The sequence below is a fragment of the Enhydra lutris genome, unplaced genomic scaffold (assembly GCF_002288905.1).
Source record: "Enhydra lutris kenyoni isolate GAN:26980312 unplaced genomic scaffold, ASM228890v2 scaffoldscaffold5, whole genome shotgun sequence".
Lineage (NCBI taxonomy): Eukaryota > Metazoa > Chordata > Mammalia > Carnivora > Mustelidae > Enhydra > Enhydra lutris.
In genome coordinates, this window is record NW_019154089.1 from 8,036,387 (window position 1) to 8,053,754 (window position 17,368).

The 17,368-nt window shown below is 56.8% G+C and overlaps 1 protein-coding gene across 2 annotated transcripts; it reads right to left on the reverse strand.

Moving 5' to 3' along the window:
- Positions 1-924: 924 nt before the first annotated feature.
- Positions 925-15,712, reverse strand: LOC111140981 (PDZ and LIM domain 4). Of its 2 annotated transcripts, XM_022493271.1 has the most exons (7): positions 15,546-15,712; positions 10,517-10,668; positions 6,701-6,782; positions 2,195-2,376; positions 1,825-1,988; positions 1,374-1,491; positions 925-1,242 (listed from the first exon to the last, which is right to left on the reverse strand). In XM_022493271.1, the coding sequence occupies exons 1-7, from the start codon at positions 15,636-15,638 to the stop codon at positions 1,038-1,040; spliced, it is 996 nt and encodes a 331-aa protein (XP_022348979.1). In that variant the 5' UTR covers positions 15,639-15,712; the 3' UTR covers positions 925-1,037. The 2 variants fall into 2 exon arrangements, with proteins under 2 accessions (XP_022348979.1, XP_022348980.1); XM_022493272.1 differs by lacking the exon at positions 1,374-1,491.
- Positions 15,713-17,368: the final 1,656 nt, after the last annotated feature.

Here is a 17,368-nt window from a genome sequence, read left to right on the forward strand (position 1 = left end):
CTGTGGAGAGCACAGATCCGTGTGACCTGGAGTCTGGGACAGTTTGTTGTGTGTGAACAGCCCGTAATTCACCAACTCTGATAACCATTTATATTTTTAATAAGTTAGAGTCTGTGCCTGCTTGTGCAACCGAGCAGTGAAAGGCTCCAGGTCACCCCATCACCCTGTAACCGCCACGCCTCAGAGAAGGGGTGTGTTTACCCTTGGCTTTGGCGATAGGAGCTAAGCGAAGGGTGCAGCCCTAGGCCCCTCTTCCTATCTCTCCTCTCCCAACCCCCCCCCGCCCCGCCCCGCCCCGCCCCGCCCCGCCCCGCCTCGTCTCCTCTCGCCTTGCTTCCGCTTCTCTTGTCTCCCACTGCCCCTTCCCGACACTCAAAGCGCTCCCCCTGCTGGGGAAAAAGGGGAAGGGGAAAGAAATGGGGTCTGGGCAAGCATAAAGTGGGCAGGGGGCGGGAAAGCAGATGGGGAGAAACCCGTGAGAACGCCGCGGGGGCCAAAGCCAGGAGTCAGATTACCGTCCGTGGCAGTCCCGGTGATCTTTCCACGGTGCGCCCTAGGGACTGCCCTGGCTCTGCTCGTGGCCAGATGGGACCTTTCTAGTCTGGACTCGCCCTTGTCATACCTTTGCACACAAAGTTCCTCACCCTGAAGAGCAATTCCCTCATCACTTAGTTCTCAGCTGACACCTTCCCTGACTCCACCGAGGTCCAACCCCTTGGCGTGACGTCACTGCTAGCACCCCAGATCTCACCTCCTTATGACTGCCCCTTGTGATTTATGTGATTTATGTCTGCCATTTATGGGCCGTGGGCTGTGCTATCCATCTAGGCTGTGGCCTCCTTGAGACAGCACAGCACCTGTGTTGCTCACCAATGCCCCCAGTGCCCAGGACATGCTTGGCACCTGAACAGAGGCACTGACATGTTCAAGGCTGAACAGAGGGAATTTATTAGAGAGGCAGGGGGCAAACACGTATTTACACGGGCCGCGAGGGGGCATTAAAAGCAGAAGCGGGGACGGGAAGTTCTGGGAGCAGCTCAGACGAGCTCCACCTTGGCATTGGGGTACACTGCCACCACGTCATAGCCCTCGGGTGGCTTGACGCGCGCCTTGGCGTGGCTCTCGCAGTAGAGCCGCTCGTCCAGAAAGAAGTAACCGCGCTGCTTAAGGTTCAGGCCGCAGTCGCTGCACATGAAGCACTCGGGGTGGTAGAGTTTGTCCCGCGCCTTGACGATGGTGCCCCTGATGGGGAAACCGGGAGAGGACTGCTTGTGGCGACTGACGGATTCGGGAGCATGCTCCCATCCAGGGCCTCGGGCGGGGCCATGGGAGTGCCGGGGCTGGGGATGGGGGAAGCAGGGGAGGGTACTCACACTATGCCGTGGCCGCAGCGCGTGCACTCGGGCAGTCCTTGCAGGCCACTCAGCGGAGTGCCCAGCTTGCTGGCGGTGGGCTTGAGGTTGCGGGGACCGCTGGACCCAGGCCGCTCCCCTGAAAGCCGGAGCGCAAGCGGCATGAGCCAGGTGCGGAGGTCAGAAAAGAGAACTTCACTTCTTCGCGGTGTGGGATGGACCCAGCTTCCAGGACCACCAGCACTGCGACTGGGGACGAGGTTTGGAGGGGGAGGGGCCGCGACGGGGGTGGAGTGGGAATCCGGACAGAGGCGCGGCGAGGAGTGTGGGACGCTCGGAAGAGAAGCGGCAGGGATAGATGGCTGGGATGCAGGAAGGGGGTGGGGTCGCAAAGGGGCGGGGGCCGGGCGGCGCTCTTCAGGGCACCTGAGGGAGTGGTTAGGCAGGTGGGGCAGGATGGCAGGAGTCTTACCGCCCTCCCCGGCCTCCAGCATGCCCTGCAAGTAGCGGAAGGAGCCTGACTGCTTGGGCTCAGAAGTCAAGGGCTCGGCCGGCTCCCGCAGCATCCTGTACACCTCTGAGCCCAGGTCCACTCCGCAGTCACGGCTCCGCGGGAGACCTCTGGCTGTGTCCGTGCTGGGCAAAAGAGATACGCCAAAGGACACAGTTGTGGCACCAGCCTTCCATCTGCCAGCTCAGGAGTCTGGTGAGGTTTTTCAGAGTGAAACCAGCCAAGACCCAAAGATCAAGTGTCAGGGGTCAAGATGTGACCCAGTGAGAGAAGAGATCTGGGATTAAGATGGGATCTGGGTGTGGCTTCAAAGGCCACTTCTCTGTACTACCTGTGAAGTGGAGACACATGCAGGGTGCTCATTTGGGTCAGTAAGGTAGCCTCATTGCTGCTGCCATTGTGATGGAATGAGAGGTGAGATGGCTGCCCATAAGGAGGTCCCAGGCCTGGCCTGCCATCTTCTAGCCCAATCCCGGTGGCTGAGGGCCTCCTGCTGGTCACTGGACTGCCATCCTAGGAGAGACAGAGGCCTGAGGCACTGAGAAACCATCTGGGATAGGGCTCTGGCCCTTCCTTATACATTCCATCCTTGCCTTGCTATGCCAGGCCTTCTTGGATGTTGGCTGGTTACCCCTGCTCTGGCATCTTTGGGCTGTGGTGCCCAGCCAGGGAAGGGCTGCAACTTGGGCCCAGTTCAACCCCAAAAGAAATGAGAAATGGCTGTGGAAAGTCAGACACAAAAACCTAAGTGCCTGAGACTCAACTTTGGCACATGAACCATGTGGTGATTCTGACCACCAGTGCCCGTGACGGATGGTGTTGGGGCACGACCATTCCAAGTAACCCTTTAAGGCCAGTGTGACTGGAGCAGAGTTTGTGGCTTCCTTGCAGAGATGCTCCTGGTGTCAGGCCTTCTCACCTGCCAGAACTGTGCTGGGTATTGTACGGGCCTATAGCTGAGAACATGAAAAAGAAAGCCCCATCCTGCAGCCAGGAAAAGTCATCAATCACTGTGTGCCCAAAGCACACAATGGAGTTGGGGGGCAGACTGAGATTCAAAGGCATCATTGTGAGGTTAGCCCCCTTCAGGCCTGTCCCTCTGCCTCCATTTCATGCTCCGCAGGGCAATATGTGTGGCCTTCTACAGGCAAAGCAGATGAGGGCCAGTGGCTGGCCCAGGCTCAAGGCTCGCCACCCTACTACTCCATGGCCAGCCTGGTACCCTAGGCTGAAACATTTGGGGAAATACCTTGACCGTGTCTCCTCAGCTCGGGAGAAAAGGGCCATATCTCCGTGGGTGTGGATCTGAGTGGGGACTGCGGATCTTCGTCTCTGTAGAGTCCAGGGCTATGCTGCCGCTGGCTTGCAGGCACACAGAGGCATGCACACTCTCATGAGAACTTTCACAAACACACATACGAAGACAACACACAAGGTCTAGCCAGTCCACCGACATATACCTAATTACACAGACACAGTTGCAGATACTCGGAGACTGTGCGGGATTCAGGCAGCCTCCAGCACTGGGGCATAGGGGAGCCTGCAGAGCTTTGTCCTGACTGCCCCCGCTTTTTCTGCAGCCTCGGAGCTGGCTGGGAGCTTGGGGAATGGGCAGACCAGGCACTGAGTGGGGTGGTGCCCCATTTCCCTCACCTCCACAGACAAAGGGGAGGGTCTCGCTGCCCAGGTGGGCCCCTATCAGTGAGGCAATCACAGTAGGAAAACCCTCTTCCCCACTGGGCTGAACAAAAGCCCCTGAGAAACCCAAGCACTTTTGCATATGTGTCTGCAGGGCAGGCGGGCAGGCAAGGCTGGCCTGGCCTATAATGGGGACCAGATGGGCCGTGGGCTGTGGGGGCAGGGCTGGGCCTGGTAAGGAGGAGGCTGTGACAGGAAGGGGAGCCAGAAGGTCCTGGAGGAAGGAGGCCCTCACTCACCCAGTAGGGTGTGGGAGTCCACTGCAGGGTCATCAGAGCCACTGCTCCCCCCAGGGCCACCCATGCAGCTGCCTCTCTTGGTCTGAACTCAGTGGTTAGGGCACACATGGTGACCTCAGTCTCGGTATGAGTCCCACACCTCTATCACCTCTCTGAATCTGTTTCTTTATCTGTTAAATGGGGGAATGTGAGGGTCTCTACATCCTAAGTTCCTTGTGGGGATAAAATGAGACAGTTGCATGCAAAGCACTTAGCATAGTGCCTAGCACACAGCAGATGCTTGGGCTGTCATGGGCATTCCTGAGTTTGTATTCCTATTTCTGGATGTCCCCCACTTTGTGTGAAAGTGCACCTGGTGCCACGTGTTCCCCCTTCTCTGAGTATCCGCCAGCTGTTTGATTTGGTTGTTGAAGCCTCAGTGGGAAAATCAGCAGAATGGGGGTAACTGCCTGCTTGTTCATTAGCTCCCACGTGACCGTGGTCAGAATCTGGGACACTCAGGACACTGGGTGGCTTGGTCGGTTAAGCACCTGCCTTTAGCTCAGGTCATGATCCCAGTGCCTGGGATCGAGCCCCCATCAGTCTCCCTGCTCAGTGGGAAGTCTGCTTTTCCCTTTCCCTGCTCACTCTGAAATAAATAAATAAAATATTAAAAAAAAAAAAATCCTGGGACGCACCCTGGGAGGTGGGCATTGACTCCAGAGGATGAGGTGGCACCTCCGGGAGGCCAAACCCCAGCTCCCTGCAGGTTGGAGAGGAGAGGATGAGTGTGCAAGGACTGCCTGCTCTACCCGGCTTGCTTTAACCCATCACCTGGTTCTCAGCTTAAATGCCATCCTCTCCAGGAAACCTTCCCTTATTGTCACCCTTCCTCTGCCCTGGGCTGGACCAAATGCCTCTTGTGTTCCCTCATAAGTAAGGCCTGAGGGAAGAAGGGTCCCCTATGACCCTACATGACCTGCAGAACCTATTTGCATCGGGGGTGCATGCCAGGGTATTTTGTGCTGATTTTAGGGCCAACTGTGGTTTTCTCCTCTGATGTCTCTGGCTGGGCCCACCCACTGCCCACTGCAGGCAGAGGGTGGGAGCACTGTGGGGACAATGGGCCCTGTGTCTGTGTTACTGAGGACACAGCCCTGTGGGGGCTGGGTGCGGGTGTTTCTGTCACCACCCATGGAGCTCATGACTTTTAAGCACAAGAGGGGGATGGTAGCTGAGGGGCAGCCCTGTTGCTTAGAGAAAATCCCTCTGACTCCAGCCTGAGCCACTGGCAGCCTGGCCTTTGAAGAGGTCAGTAAGGGAAATTGTGGGGGCAGGGGCAGCTGCTCTCCAACCCACCATCCCCAGGCGCCCTGGCCCTGAGCCCCTCCTGAAGGATGGACTAGAGCTGAGATTCAGATTCCAAAACTCAGGCGCTCTTGCCCTATCACCCTGCACTCACACGTGACAGCTGGCCTCACAGGTGTGCTGGGGGCCTACACAATGCTGCTGCCTTCCACCTGGCCTGCATCAAGCCTGGCTGACTTGTCAACCTCTGCTCACCCTTGGCCCCTTGGACCAGGTCACGCTGTGGAGACACAAGCTTGGCTACGAATCTCTGCAAGGACAGCTGAGGAAACCAAAAGACTGTCTGTGGTTCTGCCCCATCACCTCATCCCTTGCCTCTGCTCTCCCACCCACAGGAGCTTGCTTTTTTCTGAACCTGTGATGCACAATCTCACTTCTGCAGCTTTGCATGTGCTTCCTTGCACACTGCCTTTCTCCATGCCTCTTTGCTGGCCAGACTCTTCCTGGTCCTGCAGGTCTTGGCTTGGATACTTCCTCCTCCAGGAAGCCCTCTCTGAACCCTTAGGTGAACCATGTGCCTACTCTGGACTCCTTTGGCCCTTGGCTTCTGCCATTCCAGAATTGCTAAGTACCTCTTCCTTTTCATAATGGGCACTCTCTGGCATGTAGTAAGCATCTGGCCTCCGAGATTCTAGCAAAAGTAAGTTAAGGAACAAACACCAGAACGAGAGGATTGGGATAAAGGGTGAGGGAGATGGCCTTCTCTACAGGGAAGCCTCCATGGCAAGAAAGTAGACACAAGCAGGCTTAGATGGCCGTGGCCCCACATTCTGAGTCCCACAGTTCTGGTTCCATCACAGAGCAGTCCAATCTCCACCTTTTCCAACGCTGTAGCCCAGGGATGTGGAGTGGGCTCTGGGTACCTCAGTTCTGCCCCCTTGGCTACCCCTCATGTCCATGGCAAAATGAGGCCCTAGAGCAGCTTCTTCCTGCCCCCCCCCCTTCATTTGAAGACAGTATCATAGTTGTGACTCCTGTCAAACATGGAAAGGTAACTGTGGCCTGAGGTCTGCTGGGTGCAATCACAGGACAGCCAGGAGAAAACTTCAGCCTTAAGGGCATCGAAGTGCCTTATATTCTAAGGTCAGTCTTGAGGACTGAGTTTGGCTCTAGCCACGTGGGTGCCCAAGGCTAAGATAAGACAGAAGAATACCCAAACGACCTGAGGTCAAGCCACAGCCTACAGCTTCCCCTGACCCAGCCCCCAAGCCAGTGACTTCCTCTTGGTCTGGCATCACTAGGCATCAGATTGAAACCCAGCTAGGGCGATGGGGGCGAGGTAGCCCTGAGCCAAGGCCTAGCCCCGTTCCTACCCACTCTAAGTACCTTTGTCTCAGAATCTAGGACTATACAGAGTACAGACAGAGCCCCCAGCAGATGCTTATCACCTGGGGAGCACAGAATGGGGCATGGACATGGCCCAGAGAAGTCTGCTGCTTCAATCTCTGGTTTGGGCATCTGAAAGCCAGACAGCAAGACATCTAGTGCAGGCCTGGCCCCTCTGCCCTGGGCTTGCTCTGAACCAGGCCAGGCCAGGTGGTGTTCATACATACCTGGGCCTCAGGGTCAATATGGATCCTCTGTGCCTGAGCCTTGCTGTCCTCTGGGGCACCGGGCCAGCTCCTGCCTTCAGGTCTGTGACAGGAATTAGGATGGTCAGATAGATCTGCTTACTGTGCCCACCGTGACTGGAACCATGGCTAAGAGGGGCTGGGCTCGGGGCCCAGAGCCACCCAGGACCAGGCCTGGCACCCTGAATGGCAGAAGCCACCACCGCAGCACTTGCCCCTGCACCAGATGGTAGCTGTTGTGGCGAGGAGACAGAACTCGAGATCTGCCACCTGCCTAGGGCGGGGCTGTGTGTTCCATCCCCACCAGCTGTTCCAGGCCTCTCTGGTCTCATTCCCAGACAGGATGCAACAGAAGCCCTTCAACTTCCCCACTTTTTCACCCTCTCCCTGGCCTCAGCAAAAAAGAAGGCGAGCTCATAGCAGGGCGTGCCAGGCCTCACACATGGATCAGCGAGGAGCCCATCTGCTTATCCTCTTCCATCCACAGCCTCTGGCCTGGCCTGGAGGTCAAGCATCCCTGGGCTCTAGGGGAGGTGACATAGAGGCTTTGAGGGATGCGCCTCCCCTCTTGCTGCCGGCAGAGTCATCACCAATGTCTGCCCAGCCCAGATGGGAAACAGGCCATTAGGAAATTCCTGCTTCACCATAGAAACCAAAAGCCAAACACCACTCAGGAGGGAGAAAAACATCATAAACCTGTCATAAGTGGGGCAGGCGGGGCTGGCGGGGCTGAAAGACTACAGGCCTGGGGCCCAGTCTTGCCATTCAGTAGCCCTGTGAGGAGGCAAGCCAGGAGGTTGCATGGACCCTGGACTGACAGGTGGGTGAGAAGGGAGGCCCATTAGGCCAAAGGGGAATAATGTCCCCCTTCACCTCAAAAGGCCTCCTGGGGCTTTCCAAGAACTCACCACTGGGCCAGCAGCTCAACACGGCTTCTCTCCCTGCAGTTCACTGAAGGATTTTTAACTATCTGTCTACACATGTAGACCATACTTCCTCTACGCTTCCTCACCGTGGCCCATTCCTTAAACCGGTACAGACTAGCCTCTCTCCCCCAGAGCCTTCCGCAGGCCTGTGCCACCAAGGCTCTGCTGCCTGAAGGCAACACCATCCCCACTGGCGCCTGGCCCCAGCCTCTCATCTAGGCTCCCAGTGACTGCCCTAACTCACAGCTCCACCTTTGGCCTCCGCCAGCTCAGAACTCTGATGGGATCAGTCTAGGACATCGCATGTGGCTAGGATGACCTTATACTCCCCTGAAGTTCTGCCCAGAAGAGAAGTACAAGCCTGTGGTCTGGAGATCAGAGTGCACAAAATACCCAGAGCAAAGAGCGTAGCCCAAGGCAGCAGATCAGAATGAAGGCTTATTCAATCTCCATCCATAGGCCTTCACTTCAGCTGGACAGGTGGCAGCTTCTACCATCTTTAAGCAAAATGACAGCCCAAGGGTGGGCCATGTAATTGCATCTTGTAACATATACAATGGGCAACACAGACCTCACCAGAAGCCTGGGTTTGGAGCTAATGCCAGGAAGGTTCTGGGCCTAGAGAACATGCCCAGAAAGTATGGGTTAGCTTGGATTGTTGGATAACTGGCTCTGAGTTCTAAACAAAATAAGCATAGCAAGAAAGCTGGGCCCTTCCTTCACTTCTCATCCTGTGGAGAAGTCTGTGGAGGATTAGACCCCTCTGTAAATAAGAGGGCAGGCAGGGAACTGGTCTGGGTCAAGCTCTGTGGGCAGGGGCACAGAATAGCTCTCTCCAGTCAGCTCAACAGGCTGATCCTCCACAGAAACCATGCTGAGGGGGGTCTGTGGAGCATAGGTCCTGTCCTAGCAGGAAGGTCAGAGAGCAGGGTCAGAGGCCTTGTGGATGGTGCCCAGAAGAAATGCTGGCCCAGAGGGTCAAGGTGGTCTTCATGTCTTAATTTCTCAGAATCTGCATGTGTGAGCACTGGGGGTGGGGGCTGGAAGACAGGACCCCAGATTTTCACCCTAAGCAAACCCAGTACATCATAAGCATTTAATCTCCCAATCATAAGATGGTCCCATTTTGGAGCTGAGGAAACTGAGGGCTTTGAGATTAAATCACTTGCTGGAGGACAACACAGTTCTCCAGTGCAGAGCTGGGACTTGAACCCAGATCTGTGATAGTAGAGAGTATGCTCTCACCTGGTCCATGGCCAGGCAGCATTCGGGGGCAGAGTAGAACAGATCAGGGGACCCGTGGCTCCATCCATGCTTGGCTTGGAACAAATGACCAGGAAAGGAAGGAAGGAAGGAAAGGGAACCTCCACCCTGCCCCCATCCTGCTGCCCTCCCCTGACATCATTCCCTCTGGGAACCTCCTGACTCAGGCCCCCTACAAGCTCCCACTGCCTCCCCCACGCCACTACTACCAGGGCTTCCCTTCTTTAGCAATGCAAAATGAAGGCCGGAGGTGAGTCAGGGCCGAGGAAACCAGCCAAGTGGGGCGGCTGCAGAGGCCACTCGTGGGCAGAGCAGTGCTGATGTTTCCCCCAGCCAGACTATACCTCAATCTGGGAGAGGGCGATGAATGTGATCCTGTTTGGTGGAGAAGGAAACCCAGGCTCACAGAGGTCATCTGTTGTACCTAAGATCCCACAGAGTCTGGATTAGAACCAGCTCTGCTGAACTCCCAAGCCAGGGCCCATTGCCCTTGGAGTTGCACTCAGCTCCAAGAGCACAGTCAGGGGTCCTGACCCCAACCTGGACCCACAATCGGGCCAGACGCACATGGAGGCTATCTCAGAAGCCTTCCTAACATGTTTAATGGCTCCCAGCCCTGCCAGCTCTAACGCATAGTTAGCCGTGTTGTGGTTTGGAGAGGCTTTGCTGACACGCGTCCACAGGAGGGTCATGGAAAGTCCCTGTTAGCAGTGAACGTGGCAGAGCTAAGCAGTTCTGTCTGACTTCTCTGGATCCAAGCAAGATAGGGGGAAGGGAGATCCCACTCAGCCAGGACCTGGCCACCTGCCTTTAGAGCTAAACAAAGACCTAGTGCCTGACTGGGGCTAGGGACACCACAGGTGGACCTTCCATCCTAGATCATTTATAAGGCACACACACAGCCTGGGGACCTCAATCCCCCCCCTCCATGTAGGCAGTATGGCATGATACAGTCCCTAGCATCCAGATTGAATCAGAATCTGTTGCAGAGGCAGGAGGCGTGGTGGGGCCAGCCGAGGCAGGGCAGCCTTGTGGGGGCAGGAGTGGTTAGCAGCCACTCCTAGGAGTAAGAGACACCTGAGGACAAGCTTTGCTTTCCTACTCCCTTGCTGTGGAACTTTAGGCACCCACTAACCTTTCTGGGCCTCAGCTATCTCATCTGTAATATGAGGACCATACCAGCTTCCATTTTATCAAGCAGGTCTAAAGGTTAAATGAGGTGTGGAACAAGAAACCACTTTGAAATGATCATCAAAAGGATCACTCACTCAGGGGTGGGAAGAAGACTGAAATCACTGCCCCCATCCCCAGAGGCTGCCCAAGGTCTTATTTCATCGTTGATTTGGGCTGCCTGTCCCCTCCCATAAGTCCCTCAACAGACTTCCAGTCCTGAGCTAACAGGGGGCTTCTTTTCTTCTTAAGCACCGCCCTCTCCAAACAGTGTCTGTCACGCCCCCTGGGAAAGCACTAGCTCCTAGGACTGGAGTGCCATGGAGCTGAGGGAGAGAGGCTGTGTGGAGCCTGGCTCTCTGAGGATGCTGGCTGTTCCTGACTTATCCTCCCCTTCATTCCACCCCCTGCCCCCCAGGCCAGCCTACCCTGTTCGTACCTGCTCACAGAGAGTGTGAGGTGGTCGTGGCAGCCCTTGATGCGATTCTGCGCCTCCAGGTGCGTCATGAGCTCTGTGCTTTCCCCATTGATGGCCTGGATCAGGTCTCCAGGGCACAGGGCAGCCAGTGCAGCCTTGCTGCCAGCATGGACCTGTAGAGGGACAAGCCAGAGGGCTGGGCATCGGCCATTATGTGGCCTTGCTGTGGTCTCGGGCCTGGACCCCCTCCAACCTCAGAACCTGGGCTGTGCAGCCCTTCTGCCCACATGACCTGTGGGTGGGCCAGCCCTAAGACTGGGTGAGTTCCCATGTGGTCTTGCCACAGCCACTGTTGTAAACACCCCTAATTCCAGCACCTGAAGGACCTCTGGGGTGTGAGGGCATGTAAGCGGGCCTTCCTTGGGACTGGGACAAGTGGGATGTCCCAGTCCCAAGCAACTCTTGTCGCTTGCATATGTGCCCACAGACATGCAAGGGATACACGGGAACACATAGGCTCCCAGATACAAACAAAGCATGGACACGTCATATATACCCTACATAGACAGAGCCCTACCCAGACACACAGCATAGCAGCCCCTTGACCTGATATTTCCTTGTCTCCCTACTCATTTCCTTTCATCCCTAACCCCCACATTCACCTCCACCTCCCCACACTCTATCCAGACCAACTGAATATCCAGGCGCTACCGACAGCCCCAGATAATTCTCACCTCCATGCTTCTGGAGATACTCTTCTCTCTAGCTGGAACACTCTTTCCTTTGACCTCAAACCCTAATTACCAGCTTTTTCCTCCTCACCTTCACATCTTAGCAGAGAAGGCATTTCCCCTAGGAACCTCTTCTTCGGGCTCTCACAGTCCTCTGTGCACCCCTTTACCACTTTGCTCCCCTAACATTGTTAGTGCCTCATTCTGGGTCTGTGTCATCACCTCCCCAGGCAAGTCCAGGACCACGTACTTCCCGCTGCCTGCCTGCACTCCTGAGTCACCATTTTACCTCCACTTCATCAGCAGGACAGACACTCTATCAGGCCACCCCAGTGCTACTATTGACTCCAGGCAAATGGTGTCCATATCTGGAGCTTCTTACAATGCTGGTGCCCTGACGAGGGCCACATGGGGTTGAGAATAGGCTAACAGAGAGGCCAGAGTAAGGAGCCCAGGGGAATTCAGGCAATAGGGCACTCTTCACCCTTCCCCCAGTCCCAGTACCGCCTTTGGAAAGAAACTTTAGGCACCCTTATTAAAGAAAAAAAAAATTTTTTTTCCGGTAATTTCTATGCCTGATATGGGGCTCAAACTTACAACTGCAAGATCAAGAGTCACATTCTGTACCAACTGAACCAGCCAGGGTGTAGGTACCCTCATTCCTACTCGGCCTCTCCAGTGGTGTCCTCAAGAGCTTCCAGCGACCCCGTTCCTATTGCTGGAGTTGGGAGCTCCTGAAAGCCCAGCTAGGCTCAGCCTATCCAGTTTTCAGTAGTGAGTGGACAAAGCCGAGGTGCTGGCAGCTCCTTGGCTGGAATCCTGGTGTGGGCAGTGCTGAAGCTGGCCCGCCCTGAAATAGGCTGCCCCAAGGAATATTTTTCGGGAGCATGGCCCCCTTAGCAACCAGCCCACCACGAATGCTCATCCACAGGGCCTGGGCACCTGCACAAGCCTATCATCCTGGGGGAAGGACCTACTGGGCATTATCCCACCCTCTACTCAAGGCCCTGCTCCAGGCCCCTCTCCTTCATGGACACATGCTCTGTGACATGGCCTGGGCTCAGTGCTTTACCCATAACTAGTTCATGGCAACTTTTCAACCACCTGATGAGACAAAGGCTGTTCTCATTCCTAGAAATGAAGTAAGGGAGGCTTGGGGGAAGGGGCACCTTGCCCCAGTCCCCATGCTGGAGAGAAATCTTCTTCTTCAGGGGGGTGGCTAGCTGCACGATGACTCAGCCAGGACAAGAGGTGCATTCAGGCCCCTGTGGGTGGAGGAAGTTCTTGAAAGCAGGGGTGGCTGGGACTCTGCCAGCTCCACTAGCTCGGGGAGTTCTGGTCAGAGAGGGCATGAGGCCAGGAAACCGTGACTCTCCCAACTGCCTTTATAAGCATTGTCTCAATCCTCCAGGAAAGCCCATTTCTTAGGTGAGGAAACTGAGGTCCAGAGAAGTGCAGAAGGATGTTCAATTGATAAATGGCAGAGTCAGGATTTCACTGCAAGCCAGCCGGTTCCAAGTCTTATCCACTAACCCCTGTGTGATTTGCTGCAGAAAGGGAGTGAGGGGAGAGACTGTCCTAGGGGAGAGAGAGTATCACAGGTAAAAAGGTTAGCATGTACAATGGCTCACTCGGAGAGAGAATAAAAGCAGTCTTCTGGGGTTGAAGCATCATCAGTGAGAGGAGAGTGAGAGAAAAGTCAGAGAAGAAGCAGGGACCTGACCTGCAGGTCTTGTAGGCCCAGGTAAGAAGCTGGCATTTCTCCTGGGTGGTTGGGGACTATGGAGGGTTCTAAGCAGGGAAGTCACAGGACACAGTTTAACTCAGGCCTCTCCCTCTGACTGCTGAATGCAGGATAAATAGACAGAAGGAAGGGAGAGGGGTACAGCGAGGTCAGCTGGGAGGCTGGGGCACAAAGCAGGCTCCTCACCTGTAGCAGCTACATTCCCGGCCCCTGCTCCACTCTGCCCAGCCTAGACACTGTGGTGGACTGGGAGTCACAGAGTCTGGGGCCATATTGTCCCATATAGTCACAGCAAGTGCCGGGTAGGCCTGGATTCCTGTCCCTGCTCTGCTTCTCTGGATGCACCCTGGCCTCTCTGAGCCTCAGTATCCCCATCTATAATGTGAGCCCAGAGGGAGCCCTTACTAGTAAGAGCTCTTGTGAGGACTATCTGAGGCAATCAGGGCAAAAAGCCCCCATAGTGGGTTGAGCACATGGTGGTGAGGAGCTGATACCAGCACCCATTAGGGTGGGGCCTGGAATGCTATGGACGCTCAGCCAGGGCTGCCAATCACTGTAGTTCACAGGGGAAGAAGCCCAGGCCAGGGTTCTTGGGGGCTCCCCCAGGCTTCATGGGCTGAAGGTGTAAGGCCGCAGCTCTGCCAGGGAGCCAGCCTCCTCCCTGTCTGAGTGTAGCTGTCCTCACAGCAGGGTGGGCGGGGGATGGGGGGGCGGCTCTGGAAGCATGGAAGAGGTTGGGTCTTGAGCCCCCTTGGTAAAGACACTCTCACACATCATCCGTGTCTGTAGATCTGCCCTTGACACACCTGCTGGGCAAGCTGTGGCCTGTGTCTCCCCAGCCTCAAAGATCTTCCCAGATCCACCCCCAAATCCAGACTCAGGCATCCTGGTTCCTTAGGCCTGAGCTGCTGCTGCATGACTTTGGGGGACGAGGAGGGGGGTTCTTCCTGACAAACCCTCTCCCAGCCTGCCTGCCTGCCAGGAGCCTGCATCCCAGTTAGCTCCAAACAAGGCCACCACTGCTGCTGCCACTGTGACGTGTGGAGGCCTTTCCTCCACGGGCCAGCAGCCGCGTGGGCAACAGATGTCTCTGCTCCCCGCCGCCTGTGGCCGTCAGCCGCCGCCACTGAGCCTGTCAGCGGCCTCACGCCCAGAGTGCCTGGACTGCTGGCTGGCCTAGCACCCCCACCAGCCCGCCTTGGCGGACACACAGCAAGGCATACATGCAAACAGACACAGAGGTGCACGCATACAAACACACACACACAGAGCAGTCTCCCTCAGGGAAGTGGGAGATGTGTTGAAGGCCCACCTCAGTTAGCCCCAGGAAACTGGTGGCTGTGGGGTAAGGGCAGATGTGGGAAGTCTCCCAGGACAGCTGGGCCTGCCTGTCACCCTGGCCCCCAGAAATGGGATTCCATGATTTTTTACTCCACCGGGTGCCCACCCCCTTCCAAGTAGCAGAAAGAAGCCTCTGAAAGCCCAGCCAGCTTGGTCCAGCCTCCACAGAGAGAGGTGGCAACACAGTGGGGGAAGGTGATTCTCAGTTCTCCTGACTCAGGCCTCCAAAGGCAGCCTGTGTGTGTATAAAGGATGGCCCTCAAATGGCCCCAGGTCCCTTTGCTCTTCCTTCCAGAGTGAGAGCCTTCAAGGGCAGGACCTGGGTTTTGTCCTCTTTTGTCCCCTAGTCTGAGATCCCCAAAGGCAGAGTCTGACTCCCTTTTTTAGCCCTTCAAACTAAGGAACCCTGAAGCCAGACCAGGATCCTGTCTCCCTGAGACTGGGCACCCCTTCTGGCAGGGCCTGAATCCCTTCCTCAGCTCCTCTCTCTCACAGATTAGCCACCCCCCAGGGCTGTGCCCACTCCTCTTTCTCCTCTGTCCTAAGCCTGGGGCAATGCATGGCCCTGGAAACCAGAGAAACTGGGCGGAGATTATTCTGGCCCCTAGCCTTGTGTGGTCTTGTGGGGAGGGGGTCTCAAAACCTCACAGTCAAGTCTCCCCTTCCCCTGGAAGCCCCAAATTCCTCTTGGTCACTTCCCCTTAGGACAACTGAGGTCACAGATGAGAGTCGGACCAAAACTGGAGTGAGGAAGTGAATGGATCTTCTCCTTTTCATATCCAGAGAGGACCCCAGACCTCCCTGGGGTTACCCAGCTCTACTGGCAGGGACCTTTGGTAGGAGAAGGGGCTTTCAGTCATTTTGCCCCAAATGCTCAGGCTGGGTTCAGTTTAAGCAGCATTTCCCGGCCTCTGTAGATCTGTCCAGAACCCTGGCCCAGTGAGCTCCTTCCCCGGCCTGCAGCAACTCCCCCAAAATAAGACCAGCAGGGAGGCTGGTGTGTGAACTGGGGTGGGGGTTTCCTTCAAGGGATAGGGCAGGCAGGCCCCGCGCAGGGAGAGAGGGGGTTGGGGCAGTACTGCCCTGCTTGGAAGCCTCCAGAGGCCATGTGTCGCCCAGGCCAGTCTTTGGCTTTCGAACCTCAGGGACGTCGGGGATCTGGGTCTTGGATGGTCCGCGAGGACAGGGTCTCAGATCGAAGACCTCCCCGCCGCCCCGTGGCCGCCGGACTCACCCGCGAGATGGTGAGGGGTGCGCTGAAGTCCCGGCCGCCTACTAGGCGGAAGCCCCAAGGCGAAGGGCCGCGCAGGGTCACGGAATGGGGCATCACGGGCCGGAGCCGCAGCCGGAGCCTGAGCCGGACACTGAGGAGCCGCCGCCACCGCCACCGCCGCCGCCGCCTGGACGCCGCGCCCCGCCCCCGGCCCGCCCGCCACCGAACCCCGCTCCACCCGGCCCCCGCCCCCGCTCCCCTCGCGCCCGGATTGGCCCCGCGGCCGGCCGGACCCGCCCACTTCGGGGGGCTCTGAGGACCCGCCCCTTGGCTCCAGCGCCTAGAGCCCCGCACCCCCGGCGCAGTCGTGGAGACCCCGGGACTAGCACAGCCCCGACGACGGGGATCCTGCCCTGGCCTCCCTCTGAGGGCCACGGACCCGACATCGGCCGCGGAAGCTCAGGCACAGGCCCTTTGAAGTCGCATCTACCGGGCGGCGCCCCAGCCTGATGAGGGACTGGGGGGGCAGGTGGGGGGGGGCGGCCCAGATGGGGGATGGGGCCGTGCCTTGCTCCGAAAACTCCTTAAGGTCCTGGCAGACAAACACGCCTCTCTACCCCACTGTGTGGTGCGAGTTCTATGAACAGCAAGCCCTGAGGAGGAGCCTCCTGCCTGAGGAAGCCTGGGCCTGGGACACGGCCCCAGGATGACAGCAGGCAGTGCCAAGTATAGGGTGAGAACAGAAAGGTCCCCAGCCTCATTCTGGGATGTCAGGAGGTCTTTCTGGAAGCAGTGGCCCCCAACTTGAGTCTAGAAGCAAGGTGGTGTCTTGTCCTTCCAGGTGTCACTCACTCCTTCCCCTCTGGGGCCATGTCCCTGGCTGCACTGCCTCTTCCCGTCCTCCTTTGAAAGGTTTTTTGTTTTCCCCAGGCTTCCAAGAAAAGGAGCTGCTTAGGTGGTTTGGGGGTAGTAACTGCATCACTGGAGGGGAGTGATGTGTTTGAGGGGCATGGAATTGTGGGCAGGCTTTCTCTTGAGGCCCTTCCTGGTGCTGTCTTCGCTCTCAGCCATTGTCCTCCAGGGACATCCTTGAACGGCCCTTGTAGGCGCCATGACTGGGCTCCCCTAAACACTCTGTGTCTGGCTATGTCAGGGAGCACTGTTTGTTTCGGGTCCCCCCCCAGGTTCTGAGGAGGCCCCTAATTTAGCCATTTTTGACAACCCTGTGTGCTGTCTTGGCCAACTTTAGGTAAGGGCTCTGCCCTTGGGAGGCTAACGGGCGATGGGGTGAGATATGTCCATGGGGTCTCTAGCAGCCCCAAGAAGGAAAGCTGCTTAAGAGGCACAAAGTTGGGCGCCTGGGTGGCTCAGTTGGTTAAGCATTTGCCTTCGGTTCAGGTCATGATCCCAGGGTCCTCGGGTTGAGCCCCACATCTTCTGCTTGCTCAGAGGGGAGCCTGTTTCTCCCTCTCCGTCTAACTGCGGGAGCTGCAGTTAAACGCAGAGGGAGAAACAGGCTCCCCTCTGAGCAAGCTGAACAAGCTCTCTGCTCGTGCTCTCTCTGTCAAATAAATAAATAAAATCTTAAAAAAAAAGAGAGAGAGAGAGAGAGAGAGAGAAACTTACAGTAGTCCAAAGAAGGGGGGGTGCCTTCACCGTAGAACATGGATTCCTCTCTGGGAGGTGAGGTGCTGCTGTCTATTCAGCTGGCAGAGAGAGGTGAGTGGTATGCATGGCGGGGAAGTGTGTCAGCCACATATTGGGCTCTCAGCCCTGTGAGGTGGAGGTTTCTGCTCAGCCCCATACAGACCTGGAGAGGAGTGGACTTGGACAGAGTGGAGGGG

Excerpts from the sequence above, each read along its gene's own strand:
- LOC111140981 (XM_022493271.1), bottom strand. The coding sequence starts at position 15,638 with ATGCCCCATTCCGTGACCCTGCGCGGCCCTTCGCCTTGGGGCTTCCGC. Across the intron at positions 10,669-15,545 it reads CACCCCTCACCATCTCGCGG|GTCCATGCTGGCAGCAAGGC; the intron begins GTGAGTCCGGCG and ends GTCCCTCTACAG. Across the intron at positions 1,492-1,824 it reads GCTGGAGGCCGGGGAGGGCG|GGGAGCGGCCTGGGTCCAGC; the intron begins GTAAGACTCCTG and ends TCCGGCTTTCAG.